The sequence below is a fragment of the Archocentrus centrarchus genome, chromosome 23 (genome assembly GCF_007364275.1).
Source record: "Archocentrus centrarchus isolate MPI-CPG fArcCen1 chromosome 23, fArcCen1, whole genome shotgun sequence".
NCBI classification, from domain to species: domain Eukaryota; kingdom Metazoa; phylum Chordata; class Actinopteri; order Cichliformes; family Cichlidae; genus Archocentrus; species Archocentrus centrarchus.
Genome location: NC_044368.1, coordinates 11,154,544 through 11,174,993, shown reverse-complemented (window position 1 = coordinate 11,174,993; position 20,450 = coordinate 11,154,544). Strand labels below are relative to the sequence as shown.

The following is a 20,450-nucleotide window of genomic DNA, read 5'->3' as shown; positions in this document are numbered from 1 at the left end:
CTTGTTATTTTGTGGAGCTTCTACTCTTTAAAAAAAATTGCTTGTTACTATTTTTAATTTTATAGATTTGTTTTTCTCTGAATTACTGCTGGCTGAAAATAACCACAATTTCTTTTGGTTCCACTTCCAAGGGTATTCCTGGTATGCCTGGAGAAAAAGGAGAAAAGGTAATTACACAATTGTGGAAGTCTAACTTAAAGGATTTGTAGTTTCTGAAGCCTCTTAACCTTTGTTCTTTCCTCAGAGGTTTACAGCATTACATTTCATTTGTATTGTTTTGTTTGCTCAAAGATCCCAGTTTGATGTTATTTTAATATAAATCTATTTTGCATACATTGCTACCATTTTCCAACTGTGAAGCTTTTGTCACTTCAAAATGATTATTTTCCCTTCCTCATTTTACCAGGGTGACAGTATACCAGGTGAACCTGGTGAGAGAGGTTTAGTTGGCCTCGCAGGTAAGAGGGTAAGTTCAGTTTTTACCTCTTTGACATTTGGTGGATATCTTATTGATGTTTAGACCAGGCAAGATGTGAGTTTTTATAGTAGGAAATATCACACACACACAAAAAAAATCTGCTTAATTATATTTACTTATGCAGGAAAGCATTTCTTTTCAGGGTGAAAAGGGCTCTCCAGGTGTTAAAGGAGCTCCCGGGCTCATAGTAAGCAACTTTTCAAAACTGTAAAATTGAGCATGAGGTTTCATTTAAAATCATTTTCCTTAGTATTACAGAAAAAAATAATACTTTTCTTTTACCCTTAAAAACAAAACAGGGTCCTAAAGGACTGAGTGGAAACAAAGGTGAAAAGGTGAGCTGTTGACATGACTGATGAATCAGTGACTCAGATATTAAAAAAGGTGTTTCTTGTCTTCCCCTCTTTGTTTGGTTGTTTTTTTTAAGTTAGGTCTCAGAGCTTAGATTTCAGCTAATGAGAATTTGTTATTATTGAAAATTACATAAATTTTATATTTCAAGGAATGTGACACTAAGTTTAAACTGAAAAGTGCAAAATGTTTGTTTCACATCACGGAAAGGGTCCTCTGACTATGATGTGTCCAACCCACCAGGCATTAGAATTAACTGAAATTGCTGTCATGTTACTTGAAGCACCTCAAAACTACATGACAGTGTAGAGCTAAATGTTCCATTTAAGTTGATGCTCATCTCTGCTTCTTATCAACAGTAACAATGATAAGAAAGTATCATTATGGCGAGAAATATACAGTATATATATCAGGAAAGGTTTCCTTTCCGATCACTGAGGACTGCTAACTGCAGGGAGGATAAATAGACCCAGTTTATATATATATATATATATATATATATATATATATATATATATATATATATATATATATATATATATATATATATATACTCAATGTGTTGGTAGAATTCTGCCTTTGTTGTGACAATTCTTAATTTGATCCTTCTTTAATACTAGCTTTGATATTAGAATTCTTAGAAGCTTAGAATTCTCAATGTGTTGGTAGAATTCTTCCTTTGTTGTAACAATTCTTAGAAGCTTAGAATTCTCAATGTGTTGGTAGAATTCTTCCTTTGTTGTAACAATTCTTAGAAGCTTAGAATTCTCAATGTGTTGGTAGAATTCTTCCTTTGTTGTAACAATTCTTAGAATTCTTAGAAGCTTAGAATTCTCAATGTGTTGGTAGAATTCTTCCTTTGTTGTAACAATTCTTAGAATTCTTAGAAGCACATATATATATATATATATATATATATATCAGTGACGTGCAGTCAGGGGAGGCAGGTGAGGCACGGCCTCACCTGTCATCGTGGAAATATAAAATTAAAAAATAAATTAAATGGTTATATTCATTCAGTGATTTGTATTTTAAAGTTCTTTTCCATTTAACTACACCATTTTTAGATTAGTTTTTTCAAAATCGCTGAATTTTTGCATTTGCCGGTCAAATACTAAGAGACGAACGGTGAGGCACCAGCCCGGCGAGCCGCACCACGGATTGCGCAATCCGTGGTGCGGCTCAGTATAGTCATTGCCAATGACTACTAACTGTGCTGGCATGCTATGCAGTGAGACCGGATTACTTTCCCTTTGCATGTGGCTATTAAAATGTTCTAACACTTTTACTATATGAACTAAATTTCTATATTTTAGCTGGTGTATATAATGCACAGTTTTTTTTGTTGTTTTTTTCATTAACAACTGTATGTGTGTAATGCATTCTTGTGTTGAGCGATCATGAAACTGCTGCGAAGAGACACTAGGTGAGGCACGCAGTTCTCGTGCCTCATGGTAGGGGGCGCTGGTGATCCCAGGGACTCTACGACTCCTCAGCGGCAAGCTACCATAAACAGTTAGCAAGGCCAGTTAGTTTTTCCTGTTGCTTGGCCTTATGTTCAACATGGAAGATTACATAACTCAACTGAAAGAATTTTCTAAACTGGACTTTCAATCGAAGCAGAAGATAATAATTAAAGGAAGACCAACACCGGAGCTAAAAGGTTTGCTTCAGACTATGTTAATGTTAAACAAAACAACTGTTGCCAATCAAATGGTGAATAAGCTATATGTTTGTAAATCTGATGTGATGACGTCAGTGCCTCACCAGTCATGACCCTCACCGCACGTCACTGATATATATATATATATATATATATATATATATATATATATATATATATATATATATATATATATATATATATATATATATATATATATATACATAAGTACTTGCTGTTTTCTAACTGCTTTCATCATCAAAGTCTGTGCAACCAAAGGAGTGAAATAAGTGATTGGATTTTTGGATTTTTTCTGTTTACAGTGACAATTTATGTAAAATGATAAGCATGAAGCTGCAGTTATTATCAGGTGTTAGAACATCAATAAACAGCTGCCCGTCATTCATTTTTATTGGCACACAGCTCAGTGTTATGGTTGTTTGAGGCTTGCACCAACATTAAGATGTGAATCTTCTTCTTCGGGCATTATTTTGTAGGCAATTTCCCATCTATTTTTAGGTATCAATGGGTACAGGCTGTGTTAATGGAAGTAGTGTCAGCAGTGTTGTTTGTATCTTCTCTAGCAGATCAAAACAAAGGTTTTGCTATATGATTTATTTATTTATGGCAGTCATATCAAATATCAATAATCATAATCGTCATGTTGTCACAACAACCTTTTAACACTGAATTTGATTTTCTCATAACTAGAACTACTAGAAAAGTAACCTGTATATTTTTCAATTGAAATAATTATAAAAAGTAGATTTAAATATCATGTGTTTTTTATTTTTATTTTTTTAGGGAGACCGTGGGTCACCTGGAGTCAAAGGAGAAAGGGTACAATGACTCTCTGTTGCTCTGTGGTTAAACACATTGATAAAATGTGTATCTATTTATCGCATAATATCAAGCAAGATATGTGCATGATTTACAGCTTTATATTGAGGTAAAAGCACCAGCAACACTTGTAGTATACAATTTTTTTTTTCTGGGGGGGCTTTCATCAAACCACTAGAAAAGAGGCCAAAAACAACTGTTCAAACTATAAAGTTATTCTTTATTATATAGCTGTTGCTACAGATTTATCCTCTTCAGACTTTACGTCCTTCTTTGTGCACTTTTGAAGTAGGTGAGGTTGTGCAAGAAACCTCTATGCTGTCCTTGCAGCTTTACATTTACTGTATCTTGTGTGTCATGGTAACAAAGAAAAGTACACCCTCTTTCAATTCTAAGGTTTTATGCATATTAGGTAGGATTCCTGTGTATGTGGCTTCATGGTATAGTAGTTTGCATATTTGTTTAACATGTAAAAGATCCCCACTATGCAGAGGAGTTCATGGTCAACTCAATGACTGCAAGGTGCTTTTTACCATAACTGTACTTACATTCATTTACATATTGAATTTACAACTGAATTCCTTTCTACAGGGCAGTGTGCTTCAGATCCAAGGACCTCGTGGCTATAAGGGGTCCAAAGGACAGCCGGTGAGATCCCATTGAATTTTACATTTTTTTTTCCTCTTACTCGTTCCACTTACATTATACAGGTTCCCTTCAAGACATACTGAAACTACATTATTTTATAACTTTGTATATCCCTGGCATGTCTCTACCCAAGCCAACAATTATGACTAGAGATGATGAAAATAAAGGCTATAAGCTTAAAAACTAAGTGTGGGATTACCAAGAAATTTCCTTTAAATATAACATGCAAAAGCTAGGAAATGAGCAATGAAGAAGAGTGTGGGCATTCTGTTATAGGGTGAGCGAGGTTCACCTGGTTTTGATGGGGATAAAGGAGAAAAAGGCGAGGACGGTCCTCCTGGAGTCAAGGTAATGAATCCAGACACAAAGTTGTTTAGAGTTCGGGAAATATTGCAGTACAGAACATACTAGCAATCACATCTTATTTAGTACCACATGAAATTAAACCTACAATGTAATAAATTAATTGTTTTTAAAAGGGTGTAAAAGGTAATGCAGGTACTAAAGGTGCAATGGGAAGGTTTGGAGCACGGGGTCCAGTAGGCCAGAAAGTAAGTGGGTTAGGCATCATCATTATTTCAAACGTTCAGTCATTTCTGGCAGTGCTGTGTGTGAAATTGTCATTTTAATCTACAGGGAGATCCAGGAGAGCCTGGACTCAATGGAGTAATGGTACTGAAATTAATTTTAAAAGTATTTATTTAAAGTATTAATTTAGGAGGATCAATTGCGATAATACCAATTTAATTTGATTTAAGGGTCGCAATGGGGCTGATGGGCTGGATGGAGCCAAAGGGGAAAAAGGAGACAATGGACAACAAGGGCAACAGGGCAATCAGGTACAAAAAGTATACAACTATTTACAGCACTTTTGATTTTTAAAGATTCAAACACTATTTATTTATTTAGTCATTCTTTTCATTTCTCTATTTTTTTTTCACAGGGGGATCCAGGAGAACCTGGCTTACCAGGAGACAAAGGAGAGAAGGGAGAGAAGGTGGAGAGTGAATATTTTTTTTTTTACTGTTTTCACATTGATTACTTTTTCTGGCTTTCCCACCTGTGTGCATGTTTTAATGTGTTAGGTAATATTTCATGTTTTTACAGGGTTTGAGAGGTTTTCCTGGGCGCACTGGGAGCAATGGCCTGGATGGAGAAAAGGTTATCCCTTAATTTGATTCTTATTTGATTATTGAAGACCTGTGTTAGGTTATGTAACAGTGCTATGTGAGTAATTCTCTGTGTATACTCCATACTGTATATGTCACGTATGTCCCTGCAAAACAGGGAGATACAGGGTTACCTGGCACTCCGGGCATACCTGGACTGAATGGGCTCACAGGGCGCAAGGTAAGCATTTAAGTGTGCATGTATTTCTCCTTCTTCTTACTTTCCAAATATGCACACAAAAATTAATTTGTATTTCTCATTTTGTGAAATTTTAGGGGGACAAGGGAGAAGGGGGAATCAGTGGTGCTGATGGTGATCCAGGAGTAAAAGGGGAAAAGGTTTATAAATTCAAAGCAGTAACACTCATGATTTCCTAGCCAGCTTGTTGCAGAGATAATTTTAATTTAATTTTTATTAAAAGAACTTGAAATCTATTTATATTTATGTAATGATATAGATGAGTTATGTTTACCCTTCACACAAATGAAGCAGAAGTATCAATGTGATTTACACTCTTTTAATTAATTCAGGGTGCAGCGGGTTTCTCGGGTTTCCCAGGTTTTAAGGGGTCAGCGGGAAGTCCAGGAAAAGATGGTGATATGGGACCACCAGGACCACCTGGCCCTCATGGGGGCACAGGGCCTAAGGTACAACATGCCAACCTCATTGGATACTTGTACTTGTGCATAAAACATAGGCTCATTATCATACTAATACTAGTCTAATTATCTGCTGTCAGTGCAGTAGTTGATCACTTGTTTAATGAGGTATTTTTTACTCAACACCCAACCTGAATACCACAGTCTTTACCTGAATTATGCAGTCACAATATATTCACATAGAAAAACTGAGCCTTGGCAGCACTTAAAAGCTATGGGGCCAAATTAGAGACTACGAACATAGAAGCACAAACATGCAGTGAAGTATGCAGTGAGGGAAAGATAATTCTATAAAAGTGTATGTATTATCTGGGTCTTGTAATGTATCATTTTTTGGATGGAGCTGGTTTCTTAAATTCATAGTCCATTTATGGGAAGAACAGGCACCTGTGCATACATAGCTTATATAACTTAAATATGTGACAGAACACAATGAGCATGAGCTGAGCTTGATTACAGTCATCACCGTGTCTTTGTAAGAGAGTGGCACCAGCAGAGGAAACAGAAGAGACATGTCCTCAATTAAAACACATGCGCACGCACACACAAACACACACACACACACACACCAGATCAGAGGTCTATTTCTGTCTGCAGCTTTCAAATAATATCTTACTCAATTAGCTCCTTTCAGCTACAATTACTAGACTCTCAGTGTTGACAGAGAGTGGCTGGAAACCTCTAATGAGGATATGCCAAGGATGTGCCTAATTGGTCTGTCTTTCATATTGTTTAGAAGTAAGTGATGAGATGTGGACATATTTCTTGTTGTTGATGATATCAAGGTGTTGCATTAAAAAAAATGCATTTTCCCTGCATGCACTTAAAATTTTTTTTTGTCAAACAGGGCGAGAAGGGTAAAAGAGGCAGATCGAAGAAGTGTCAGATGGGAGCACCGGGGACACCGGGGCAAAGAGGAGAAAATGTGAGATACACAGGATTCACATCTCTACACAAACTTCTTCAAACACATGTGTAATTCAGAAAGCTCTGCTCATTTATGCTATTTCCTCTTCTCACAGACACTTTCTTTAAGTTAAATTAAAGTCTATAGTGTGTTTTATATTCACAATAAATAATAGTGACTAGTAATGACTCAGATTGATTGCAATGTATTGGAAATATGTTAACAAATTCAATTGCAGTTATTTGCAAACCTTTGTTTGCCAAAATAATTGTTTGAGAGTGATTGCAGTCAATCCAAGTTGGCCTGGGATTGTTTGGAGACAGGTTGCCTCCCACCAAAGTGGCCTGTGCAAGTGGTTGCCTAGAGGTTGAGGGTGTTGCATGCTCAACCTCTGGACAACCAGTTGGTTGCTGCAACTACTTGCATTTGGTTTTCCGTCAGCAAACTAATTCAATGCAATCACAGGGCAACCATAGATTTTGCCTAGTTGAAAAGAGTTTGTCAGGTTATTTTTACTGTAGTGTGACTGAGCCATTAGAAAAATTTGATTTAAATGAAATTATTTAAAATGCATTACACATAGTATTGTTTGCCTGAAGTTTCTTTCTGGTCACCAAGAAAATATTATTTCTTCTTTAAGATCTTTTCACGATTGGTCTCCAAAACAGTGATGATCCAACCACAGAAAAGATTAAAATATACTTAAGGTTTCTATTAAATTATTTTAATACTTTGATAATGTAACTTATGGATAATTATCTAGTTTACAGAGTTTAGCTCTGTTGCACCTTTACTGACAACATTTTTTCCTACAGCATTAAAAGTTAGACAGCCACTTTTGATAATTGTACTCAGCAGCTAAACAAACACACCCCTCCCATCCCTGTTCTTGGAGAAGCTCTGTCCTAAAGGCACCAATATCTGGTCTAGCTTACCAACTTTTGTTTTTAGGTCATTGTGGCTACATAATGTGCAAATGCTGTACCACAATACAATTACACAGAGCATATAATGCAATAATAAAGTCACTAACGTTAGCTGTGTTAGCAAACCGCCGCTATAATTCCTGTAATGGAAGCAGCATGTGGAGTGCAAGATAGTTTTCAAGAGCCAGAACACCATCTTCAGAGAACAATAATCACAACTCTCCTGCTACTACAGCAAGGTTGCTGTGGCTAATAAGCTGAAACAGCAGCTTATCCAAATTATGAAGCAGAAATGGCAATTTCCGCCTCTGTCTTCAACTGGCAGCTGTGTTTCCTTTCAAAAGTCACCAATGTCAATTGGTCTCTTTGACTAATCATACTGTTTCCTTTTTAAATGCACCCAGGCAAAAATTCTCTTGCTTCACTGTTTCAACTCTTTCTTGTCCTGTGCAGAAGCACAAATGGCCCTTGTTGCTGACTGGCTGGAATAGTCTTGTAATGATCAGTATGGGCAATTTTGCTTTTTCTTCACATTTACAGAACCAGGGCTCTGTAGAACACATGCAAAACAGACAGCTTGAGGAGAATAAAGAGATATTAGTTTGCTTGATTTGATTAAAAACAAAAGATGTGGTGAGCAAAAGTTGGTTTGTTCAACCTTTAAATCCAACATGGAGTGATCAAACATATTTAACATATTGTAATCTCCAGATCTACATTGTTGTATTTCATGAGTTCAACAAACTAAAACATATGAAATAAAGTTAATTTACAGTTGTAAAAAAAACAACGTTTCCACAGGAGTCTGTGCAGTCCTTTAGAAAATACACTATGATTCAGGAGCTTGTAGAACCACCTTTAGCAGCACTATCTTGAAGAAACTGTTTGCTGTATGACTGTCATATTGTTGTGGAGGAATTTTAGCCCAGTCTTCTTTACAACATTGCTTCAGTTCATTGAGGTTTGTGGGCATTTGTTTATGCACACCTCTCTTAAGATCCTGGCACAGCATTTCAGTTGTGTCAATGTCTGGACTTTTGTAGATTTGTTACAGTGTTTAGGATCATTCTCTGCATGACCCAGTATCAGCGAAGCTTTAACTGTCAGCCAGATGTCCTCACATTTGCTTTGGTATACAGAGGACTTCATTTTTGACTCAATGACTGCAAGGTGCCCATGTGCCAACTTAATGGGTAGATAAGGTTGGGATTGTATTTGGCGTCACTGGAATCAAGGTCAAGGTCATATTGTTAAATTTTTGTTTTTTGTTACCTTTTTTTCATGTCCACTTCATATCTAAGAAATGGTTTGAAGGATTTTAATGAAACCTTCCATGATTGTTTTCCATATCAAGACATTATGCAGAGATCAACTCCTGGAGGTAAAAGTCAAAATTAAGGTCACACAATTATTAATTATTTGTTTTTCATGTGACAACGAACAGGGTAAATGCAGTGCAATGGGCACATTTTGCCCCACTAGGCTGTGTTCTTGTTCTACTTTAAAGTTTAACATTCTAAAATATAGTCTGAGTTTTGGATTTTCTTTGTTTTTTTTTTTTGAACGTTCACTTCTGTGAACCAGACCAACAAAACACCAAAACGTCCGTTTTTATAGCGGTGGTCACACTTGGAGTGAAAACTTTCTTTTCCACGTGACTGTTATTCCTGAAGATGTCCAACAAGCCAAAATAAGTGAAATTATCTGCATGGGTACTTTCTGCTTAATTAAATATTGTGGGTGTGTTTATTTTAGAGCAGTGTGTGTCCAGATATTTTGTTGTGAAATTACGCTGGTCACTTTTTAATGCAAATGACAGTAAATTGTGTGACTCTCTCATCCAAGATAAATATGTAAATATGTTTTTCTTATAGGGTAAACTGGGTATTGAAGGAGTAAAAGGGGAGAAAGGAGAGCCTGGACTTTCAGTACGTCTTTATCATGCATGCACACTCACATTTAAAAAAAAAAAAAAAACCTATGGGTAAAAATTGACTTGTGATTTAAATTATTCACATTCTTGCATTTCTTTGTTTCAAGGCTGAAGAAGTAAAGGAGCTAGTCAACCAGGAGGTGGTAGAAAAGTGCGGTAAGAGTGTGCTTGTGCGCACGTGTTATTCACTTGTACATCTTGATCCTCCTATAGTACGTGCACTTGTACTTCATCCTTGAGTGATTAAACATGTGCCTCTAGATAAGCCTACATACTGCGAGTGCGTGGTTATTTGTTGTAGAGCTCCTGTGGCAGCATCATGGCACCCGTGTGTGTTGAGCCATCTGTTATGTTCTCTCAGAGGAACACGCATCATGGTGCCAGCAACAGCAGAGCCATTCACAAACACAAGACTGCCATTAAGTAGAACGCCTCACCCAGATTCCACTGCACATTCACCATATTTAGAGGTTTATTGTCTGCAGCACACCTTTTTTACAGAAGACATTTTGGCATGCCACAGCTGGAAGACACGTGTGTATATGGAAAGATATATATAAAACACCGTGAGTCAAAGCACAATTTGAAATGATCTTAAAATAAACTCCATTAAATTTATTGTAGAATATCCAGACTACATTTTGCATCTTTAACAAGGCTTCGGTTTTCCTGCTGCCTGCCAGTAATGGCAACACACGTTTACTTCTCAAATATGTTGACTGCCTACAAGTGGTTGATGTAAAAATACAGTCTAATTTGCAGCAATTTTATTTAAATTTTGCATGTGATACCAGAGCACAAACAGTCCATTGACTGATGAATTGTTCCAACTATAATCTGTGAAAAGATGCTAGGGTTTTTATGTGTGTGCGTTTGTTTGCTTGTTTTCTGTTGTTGGTCTTCATTAAGAAACAGCACTTCCTCTTATTGACAGAAACACTTTACATGGAAATAAAGCATAAACTAACAAAAAATAAAATGAGCTGAAGGGTATAAAAGAATAAAAATTGCAGGTAAGCACATCATGCCACAATCTAAAGAAACTCAAGAACAGATGAGAAACAAAGTCATTGACATCTCTCAGACTAGAAAGGGTTACAAAGCCATTTCTAAGGCTTTGGGACTCCAGTGAAGCACAGTGCGAGCCACAAATGGAGAAAACCTGGAACAGTGGTGAACCTTCCCAGAAGTGGCTGGCCTACCAAAATTACTCCAAGAGAGCACTGACAACTCCAGGAGGTCACAAAAGAACCCAGAACAACATCTCAAGATCATCTTTAATTATTGTAGGGTCTTTACCTTACAATATAAAGAAACCTTGAGGTGACTGTTGTGATTTGGCACTATATAAATTGAACTGCAGGCCTCACTGGTCTCAGTTAAAGTCTGTGCTCATGATTCAACAATAAGAAAGAGACTGAGCAAAAATGGCATCCAAGGTGAAAACCACTGCTGACCAAAAAGAACACAAAGGCTAGACTCACATTTGCCAGAAAAACATTTTGTTGATCCCCAAGACTTTAGGGAAAATATTCTGTGGACTGACGAGACAAAAGTTTAACTTTTTGGAAGGTCTGAGTCCCATTATATCTGGCATAAAACTGACACAGCATTTTATTAAAAGATCATCCTACCAACAGTCAAGTAGTGTAATGGTCTGGGGCTGCTTTTTTTGGTGATCTGAAACATTTAAATGCAACAAATATGCAAAAAACTAAAACAAATCAGGAAGGGGCAAATACTTTTTCATGACACTGTATATATAGCATAATAGCAGAACGAGCTGTTTGGCATTGGCAGAGAAGATTTGTCAAGTTTTTCATGGGCACAACCCATGCATCCACTGACAATGGCTTTTTTGGCATGATGTTTCTATGATTTCAGGATTGGAATACAAGTTCATGGTAAAATCTGTTGACCCAGATGCAACAACTGCAGTGACTAAGAATGAAAATGACCCCAAAAATGTGGTGAAATCTGTCACCCGTCAACTCCATGAAAAAAGTATGGAAGGAAACATGGCAGACAACATGGAAGAAGAGCACCCACAAAACCAGATTGGTAAGAAGTCAAAAAGCACAAGTAGCTGTTTGCAGGGTCAGAGCCTCTGGCAAAACACGCAGATGCCTTAGATAGAGTGTGACTGTGTGTGGCTAAATAGCTACATATATCAACCTTATGTGGAGCAGCTGTGATGCAGGCAATTAAAAATGTGTTGTCTTCTGACAAGGACAAAGTAAACAAAACTGCTTACATGTCACAGAGAATCATGTTGCTGTGGTTTAGTTAAAAGCTAAGGTTAAAGCACCATTAAGTGCACCATATCTGATTAGAGGTCACATTTTTCTGTGCCAGGTTGTCTTTCTTTAAACTTTTAGGAAATCTACAGGTGAGGCAAATATCCCAGAACTGCAGCATACTCTGTTTTAACCCATGTAGGGATCTGTGTTGCATGCCATACCCAGCTTAACTTTTCCATGTTTTCTCATCAGTTTCTCCACTGAGAACTAAAAAAAAAGCAGAGAAACAGTCTCACATGTCATGATGCTCATCAGCCAATACAGCCACAGGCAGAAATTGCTTTCTGCATCCCAAATTATTGTAATTCTTGCTTCAGGTAAATAAACCAGACAACTGATCCAAGCACAAAGCTGTCATTGCCTTGTGTCAATGTCAACTGGTTTATTTATACATTACAATCATTAACTATAGTAAAGTGGCATTCAGCTCATTCTGTGCTCAAGATAATGACTGTGCACAAGCACAGCTCAGCATTCACACTTAAATTGAAATGTTTTTTGTGTTAACTTGTTGTCTTGAGCAAAATCTGATGCTTTACAACAAAGAATTAAGATGGAAAGAATTCCTTTAGCATATAATTACATGAATTAACCTCATGGGAATAGCTGCTGTCACCTGTCCTCTTTTTAGTCTTTAAGCAGTCCACCTTAAGACCTCTGACCACTGACCCCTGACAGGCTATGAGTGCTGAAGGTCACAGGATCAAAGTTCTCAGTGAGGAGCAAAGAATCAAGACTAGTAACATCAGGGTTAAATATTTTATCACTATTGTAGTTCAAAAAAATAAAAAAAATTTAGATATATAGCTGTGGACATATGGAGATGTCTAGGAGAGAGGGGCAGTGTCCTTTTTAATCAGATTGTTTAACATAATCCTGGAGGGTGAGAGGATGCCTGAGGAGTGGAGAAGTGTACTGGTACCGATTTTCAAGAACAAGGGTGACGTGCAGAACTGTAGTAACTACAGAGGGATGACGTTGATAAGATGGGAAAGAGCAGTTAAAGCTAGGTTAAGAAGAGAGGTGACAATCAGTGAGCAGCAGTATGGCTTCATGCCAAGAAAGAGCACTACAGATGTGATCCTTGCTTTGGAGAAGTTGGATGGAAAAGTATAGAGAAAGTCAGAAAGAGTTGCACTGTGTCTTTGTGGATCTAGAGAAAGCATGTGATAGGGTGCCAAGAGAGGAACTGTAGTACTGCATGAGGAATTCAGGAGTAGCAGAGAAGTATGTGAGACTGGTCATGAATGAGGACATGAATGAGGACAGCGAGACAGTGATGAGGTGTGCAGTTGGAATGACAGATGGGTTCAAGGTGGGGGTGGGATTACATCAGGGATTGGCTATGAGCCACTTGTTGTTTGCAGTGGTGATGGACAGGTTGACAGATGAAGTCAGGCAGGAGTCTCTGCGGACTATGATGTTTGCAGACGACATTGACGACATTGTAATCTGCAGTGAGAGAGGGCCTGGAGAGGTGGAGGTATGCTCTTAAGAGAAGAGTAATGAAAGTCAGTAGAAGCAAGACAGAATGCATGTGTCTGAATGACAGAGACACAGGTGTAACAGTGAAGATGCAAAGAGTAGAGGTAGTGAAGATGGATGAGTTTAAACACCTTGGGTCAACCATCCAAAGCAGCAGGGGTGATTTGTGACAGAAGGATAGCTGCGAGAGTGAAAGCGGTGGTTTACAAGATGAAAGTGAGACCTGCTATAAGCTGGAGGTGACAGAGTTGAAGATGCTAAGAGTTTCATTGTGAGTTACCAGGATGGACAGGATTAGAAATGAGTACATCCATGGGGCAGCTCAGGTTGAGCAGTTTGGAGACAAAGTAAGAGAGGTAAGGCTTAGATGGTTTGCACATGTGCAGAGGAGGCATGGTGAATATACTAAACAAAAGATAATGAAGATGGAGGAAAAGTGGAAGATCACAGTGGAGATTCATGGATGAGGAGGATGCGAAGGATAGAGTGAGATGGAGGCAGATGATCCACTGTGGTGACCCCTAAATGGAGCAGCCAAAAGAAGAAGAAAAGTCTGGCCAACATGTACATTAATCATCAGGGTTTTGATATTTTATGTGTCGTCATTTTGATCTTTTGCACATGCACGTTTGGGTGTTTGGCTCATCCAGCCAAAAGACCAATGAGCATATGCCATGATGTTTGTCATCCATCCGTAGAGTATTGGTCAGGGGTCTTCACCCAAATGGTGCTCAAGGTCAAGATTGTATTTTATGTGTAATAACCTGTGAATTGTGGTGGATCATGAGTCGGATGAGCAACTACATTACTGATTTGAGGGATCAAGACTTTTCCTTCACTTTTCAGAACTGGAGGCTCCATCAGTTTTTTAAAAACAGTCTACTGTAACAGAAATATTTGGCTCTTCAGGTTGTAGATTATTTCTTGAGTACCAAGCAGCAGTCAGAGTATGTAACAGGGTCTCTGCTGAGGCTGAATGAAGATGAGTGAAGAAATCAAACCAAAACATTCCTCCAGCAAATTTTGTTTTCAGAAAAATATTTATTGTACACATAAATTTTTAGTCATATCAAAGCAACTGTAAATCATGGATTTCATAGTCAACATAATACTTCTGCCCAAACTGTTTGCTTCCTGCTGGAGCTCCCTCTGTATCCTCCCACTCCTCCTTATATGTTAAGCTTTGGGTATTGATAAGTTGACTTGTGATTTAATTTTCATGTGTATTTATAATCAGGGGATTAGCTCACTCAGCAGACCTTTTGCTTGATTTCTTTAATAGCCTCTTTTTTTTATATATACTTTGTTGTGAGGGCGAATTCCTTCATGTTAGTGTCTCTCTCTGATCTGTGTTTATTGTTCACTTTCTGAATATAGTAATAACCTACATTAGTGATGTTGTTTGATAAAACCAGATGAAAAGAAATCAGTACAGCAAGCCTTGTAGAACAAACAGCTGAAGTGCTTTAAAGTTTGTTCCAGCTCTATCAATAATTTTTTAATGATATTTTTGGATTTCCCCTTTTATCACTTATCTTCAATGCTAGCAGGACATGAATTCCCTCAAAAGTTTGTACTTTTATAGTCGGCATGAAAAACAAAAAGTTGATGAATGGAGACTCCAGAATTGTTTCTCACTTATGTGCTCAGCTGGATGAGCTAAAATGTAACTGGGAGTCATAATGTCCACTGGCAGTGGCTCTTGATTATCTGCCAGTAATTGCTTTTGTTTCTGGCTTCAGATTCTCGTGATGGAGGGATTGTGGAGTGGGGACAGAGGAAGAAAAGAAGAGTATTTGGAAGAAACATGGCAGGTGAGATTCCAGGAAAACTGCTTTAGTTTGTGCCTGTTTCCCTCCCCTCTAGTTTTCCTTGTTTATTTGCTTTGTATTCAAACGTAAGTTTTTTGTTCATTCGTTTTTGAACAAATGAACACAAGATGGGAGAGAATGATCACAGTGTTCATGTCCAAACAAATAATCTGAAATGTATCTCATTCTGCAACTCAAATTCCAGTACATAGTAAAGGTACTCCAACACATCTCCTGAGAGTTAGGTACAGTCACTTGACGCTCTGTATTTTCAATATGGGGACCAGACTGTGTTATTAGCACAAAGACCTGGGAGAAATATTAGCTTCCACAGCATGTTTTCAGCAACAGCGTTCAAATATCCAGCCAGAATTATGCCAGAAGCTTGTGGAAGGCTACCAAAAGTATCTGGTCAAAGTGCATGTTGCTAAGGGACATTTAACCAACTTTTAGTGGGCGAGTATGTATATATTTGAGCCTGTATGTATAATTTTGACCTTGTGTGGATTAGAGAAATTCCTAAAATAATTTAAACTTGTGCACCCAATTCTTCTTTTTGATGTCACAAAATATGAAGGCTGTACAGTCACTCCACCCTGGAAAAATAACAGTTCAAAGAAGTCATTAAAAGCCCCAGAATTACTGTGACATTCATGTCCATGATGGGTGCATGTAAGCTTCTGACCACTCATCAAAACATTAAGAAAAAAAGATTTTCTTCAGCTTTGCTGAGAATCTAACATTTGTGAAAGTAGAGCGATTCTACAGCATGTCAGCTTAAAGGGCAGCTTTAGCCTTCTTCTCATCTACCTCTCATGTACTTTCAGTAACAGATCGCTGCCTGGAGCCATTGTCAGAAGGGGCCTGTTCAGACTATTCCCTGCTCTGGTACTTCCACGCCCAATCAGGGGAATGCAGACCATTTGTTTATGGGGGCTGTGGAGGCAACCAAAACAGGTTCTCCTCCAGACAAGAGTGTGAGAGCTGGTGTAACACAGAGAGTCGAGGTGGGGGGGAACCAATCAGATCACACAGGAAATAATCCTTCAAACAGTTAATCCAGTGACTGAAAAACAAATCCTGCTTTAAAGCAGTTTTGGTTATACAATATGAATGTGTGGATACTATAGATGCTAAAAAAAAAAACAAAAAAAACAAAAAAAAAAACAAAACACGTACACCTCCACAGCCACAGAACCTTGGAGATGAAGCCAGCAACCCCCAAGCAAGATGCTTAATTTTGTACATAATTGTGTAAATGTTATTGTTTTGCATTTTGCAATGCTTTTATTTATATATTTTAACAGCTGTTTCTCAATTAGTTATATATGGATAATGTGATAACAAAGTGTGAATGATTTTTTTATATATATATTTCACATAACGTATGCACATGTATGTATGTATGTATTCTTGCAGCTGCATTACTGAAATCGACTGACAGAGATTTTGAATGCAGAAAGTGCCAAAAATAAACACAACTAAAAAAAAACAAAAAAAAAACAACCTTTATATTTGTGATTCGTCTTTTTCATGCCTGCCTCTTCCCTTTCCAGCTCTCTACAGCATATCTCTTTATATAACAGTCACCTTTCTTATGTTTTGTCAATTGCCCTACATCCTGTGTGGTGGAGAAATGAGAAGCTGATAGCTGACTGCCTGCTGACTCCTCCGCCACTACATATGTTTCTTTGGCAGGGGGTGTTATGGGTCAGGCTGGGAGCCAGATGAGGGGCCAACAGGGGCCCAGTGTGGGAGCTCACGCAGGGACTGTTTTAGAGGACTCTCCATCAGACCAGCTCAGCAGTAGCAGGGGATTCCTGTGTGGGTGTTGATGTGGGGGCAGCACGCATTGAAGTTTTTTGTTTTTTTTCTTCTGGCAGTGTGACAGTTAAAAATGCACGACACAATTTAGACTCCCAAGTTGCCAGGTTGATGCTCTCCAGTTCTTTCATATCTCTAATCTGTTTTTTCAGGTTGGTTTGTAAAAATAGCTTCTTCAAGTTGACAGAGGAGACAATCCCCAAGAGGCTTCCTTCATATTAGTCACGATTCTGCTCTCTAATGTGCACCCACATGCACAAAGATGCTTGATACTTCTACTAGATATTGTAATACATAAAGAAATCTCATCATAAAATGCAAAATTTTCATTGAATTTAAGCAAAAATAAATATTAAAACTTTCTTAAAGTATAAGCAAACATCAAATTTAAAGCTTAAAAGGAGCTTTGTTTACAAGTTGCCATCTGCTGCTTTTCTTTTAGGTGTCGCTAAACTCTGCGATTTACACCTTTTTTTAATCAGCCCAGTCCAAAAAAAAAAGGACAAATACAGATATTTTCTATTTGAATAAAACAACATTCTTGCTTTGCAAAAATACAAATCACTCATGAGAAGTTGTTTCCTAAGATTTTCTTGGACGAATTCAGTGAAAACTTAAAACGACTTTATTATGACCACAAAACAAGTGACGATGAACTCCAACAGCAACACAAACCAGCGTCAATGTAATAAATGCAATTCCCCACTCCACCCCACCCCCCAAAGTTGAAGGGGGCATGTAGTTCCATCTCAGAGATCACTTGCAGAGGAAGCAGGAGTGGGAGGACATCATCGTGTGTCACAGAATGCAATTACTCCAGCTGTGAAGACTTACATTCATATTAATGAAGTTGAATGAAGTTGCTCATTAGACCCTGACCCAGCGCCCTTTGATGCTCTCTTCCCCTTGCATGATCTTTCTTCATTTTGACATTGTAATGTACATCGCTTCAGCTGTGCGTCATGTGTACACTCAGTGGCAATTAAAACATAATGTTCTCCAGAAAATCTCAGATATCTCTCCTCTTTTGAAAGACAAATAATTAGTGACTCATATACAGTAGTTTTTATATGTGGGGTCATTCACTTATTAAAGCTTCAAATGAAACTAATTCTTATCTCTTTATTAATAGATGTGAAAGTGATGTCAGTGAAGACATCTGAAGGGGGAAAAACTTTTGATTTCTCTGCACCTTCATTCTTAATTCAATTCTACTTAGATATCCCTTTAAAGTCTTGTTTAAAATGAATATGTAATATAAGCTAAAGAGGCACTGTTGAATTTGAAGGACTTCAGCTTTGCTTTGATAAAGAGAAGATTTTTGAAGATGTGTTTTTTTATCCTTGCAGGTGGAAATGTTTGACTCCCTGTACCTTTGCAGACTTGTTTAGACTTGTTTAGTCTGACTCCTCCTTTGATTTTTTTTTCTCTGTTTAACCTCACCATCCATTCATCATCGCAACCTTATCTTTCTTTGACCTTATCTTTAAATATATATTTTTAATTACTTTGAATCAGAAAAAGTCCCACTCTTTGTCTCTGAGGACTTGCCTGATATAATGCTTTTCATTGAAAATTTTGGAGCTTATTATAACGGGAGACATTTTTATTTGACTATTGGTCCAAAACTCAAATAGATGCTGCCACATACGCCTGAGAAAAGCGTTAAATCCGCTCAGCTGAGAACAAGCGTGTCGATGGGAGCTGTCCATGGTGCTGAACAACCACAAACCTGCTAAAATCTGTTTGTTTGTTGTTGTTTTTTTGTTTGTTTGTTTGTTTTCTTATGTCATCAAATGGTTTACAGATGTTACGGCTCTTAAAGGTTATTATGTGAGTGCTGCATATGAAACACAAAAGAAAGAAAGAAAAAGTCTGATGCGAGGCAAAAAAAAAAGGACGTTTTAATAGTCGTGATGCCTGCAGTCCACCAACAGGAGGCCACAACTTTTTTTTTCTTCATTCATCTACCTCACTGCATCACAGCCAATGGGATGGTTGACTGCTAACCAAAATGTCAACGGGATGACGTCGTTGCTGGCGTAGGGCTGCGTTTTCATGCCTCTACTAAAAGAATACCGTGGGAATGGACGAGCAGGAGACGCTACTGGTCAGACTTCGCGCACTATTGACCTCCGCACACAGTATTAGTTTATCGGGATTTCTTATAAGACTCTGACGTGAGGATTTCGGCTTCTTTGCTCTTTCTTCGCGGGGATAAGTGCTGGTTAACCTCTCCAACTGTGTTTACTCTAAGTATTATTATAATTAAAGGACACGAGTGGTAAGTTGCACGAAAATGATTGCTTCCATGTTTGTGACCTTTATAAAATATTGTTGTTTTGTTTGTTTGTTTTGCTCTGAACTTCACATTATAAGCACGCAGGCTTAACTTGCTGTGATCCATCGAACTTAAAACTAAATCTCGTATTCTTACAATCGCATTTTTAACAAGATTTCAAAGGGTCCTTCTTACTATATGTTTAAAAAATGAATTTCGCTAAGATTCATTGTTGAAGACTAGATGCGGCAAACAACTTCATCTTCTCTGTCTTTCTTCTCCTGGTTTGGTCCCAGAGGACACAGCATGCTGTCGTCCCTGAAGACCCTGCTGCTGTTCTCGGTCCTGTGCACACCGACCTCCAGCCTGTGCCTCCGCCTCTACCAGACGCGCCCCGACCTCCTCTGCGACGACCAACTGGCCGTCGGGGTCCGGAGTGACCAAACTGAACCTGGTTACTCCACTGTGGACGGCTGGGGGTCCCTCTTGCAGTCCGCGGAGTACCTCTCCTCCTCGTCGTCGTCGTCCTCTTTCTCCTCTGCTGAATCCAGTCGGGAAAAAAGGACTTCAAGTCCCGCAAACTACCGCTTCTTGAGCCGGACCAAGCTCAGGGGTCAGATGCTCCGCAACAGCAACAAAGGGGACCGGAGGAGCAGACTGACCCTGTCCCTGGACGTCCCGACCAACATCATGAACGTTCTCTTTGATGTGGCCAAGGCCAAAAACCTGCGAGCCAAGGCGGCGGAGAACGCGCGTCTCCTGGCGCAAATTGGACGGAGGAAATGAAAGCATGGACAACTTTCATTTAACAGACAGCCATGACCAGTGTTGGCCTCTCAAAATCCAATAAATTATTTCTTATTGTTAAAGTAAACATCCATTTGTTTTTCCGAGGGAACGACGCTGTGTTTAAAATAATACACAGGCTTTAAAGCTTGCGATGATTCAGCTGATCTCCTGTAAAAGGAAATAATCGCACACCCTTTTCCCCTTCAAATCAAATAATTGAGATAATTTTCACTAGGAAAGACATTTCCAGTAATAGTAACTTATAATAAGGTGGATAACTGCTGAAAATTGTTTTAAAACCAAGATTAAATCTTATAGAAGATATTATCAAATAAAGTAGGTAAAAATGAGAACGTTAGTTGTTGCTGCCATTTTTTAAAAGTTT

General features: G+C 38.2%; 2 protein-coding genes across 2 annotated transcripts in view; both read left to right on the top strand.

Moving 5' to 3' along the window:
* The window catches only part of col7a1l (collagen type VII alpha 1-like), a 61,483-nt gene extending 45,270 nt beyond the window's left edge, over positions 1–16,213 (top strand). Inside the window, exons 88-108 of the mRNA XM_030720717.1 lie at positions 132–167; positions 407–466; positions 621–665; positions 778–813; positions 3,297–3,332; positions 3,924–3,980; positions 4,257–4,328; positions 4,460–4,531; positions 4,617–4,652; positions 4,739–4,819; positions 4,924–4,977; positions 5,088–5,141; positions 5,268–5,330; positions 5,426–5,488; positions 5,681–5,797; positions 6,657–6,734; positions 9,517–9,570; positions 9,683–9,731; positions 11,460–11,636; positions 15,103–15,174; positions 15,999–16,213. Coding sequence (XP_030576577.1) covers positions 132–167; positions 407–466; positions 621–665; positions 778–813; positions 3,297–3,332; positions 3,924–3,980; positions 4,257–4,328; positions 4,460–4,531; positions 4,617–4,652; positions 4,739–4,819; positions 4,924–4,977; positions 5,088–5,141; positions 5,268–5,330; positions 5,426–5,488; positions 5,681–5,797; positions 6,657–6,734; positions 9,517–9,570; positions 9,683–9,731; positions 11,460–11,636; positions 15,103–15,174; positions 15,999–16,213 — 1,527 coding nt within the window. The remainder of the gene's footprint in view (positions 1–131; positions 168–406; positions 467–620; positions 666–777; positions 814–3,296; positions 3,333–3,923; positions 3,981–4,256; positions 4,329–4,459; positions 4,532–4,616; positions 4,653–4,738; positions 4,820–4,923; positions 4,978–5,087; positions 5,142–5,267; positions 5,331–5,425; positions 5,489–5,680; positions 5,798–6,656; positions 6,735–9,516; positions 9,571–9,682; positions 9,732–11,459; positions 11,637–15,102; positions 15,175–15,998) is intronic.
* A 2,920-nt stretch (positions 16,214–19,133) lies between these two features.
* Positions 19,134–20,181, top strand: ucn3l (urocortin 3, like). Its single transcript, XM_030720602.1, has 2 exons — positions 19,134–19,279; positions 19,573–20,181. Exon 2 carries the CDS (start codon positions 19,583–19,585, stop codon positions 20,060–20,062), a length of 480 nt encoding a protein of 159 aa, XP_030576462.1. The 5' UTR covers positions 19,134–19,279; positions 19,573–19,582; the 3' UTR covers positions 20,063–20,181.
* Positions 20,182–20,450: the final 269 nt, after the last annotated feature.

Excerpts from the sequence above, each read along its gene's own strand:
- ucn3l (XM_030720602.1), top strand. The coding sequence starts at position 19,583 with ATGCTGTCGTCCCTGAAGACCCTGCTGCTGTTCTCGGTCCTGTGCACA.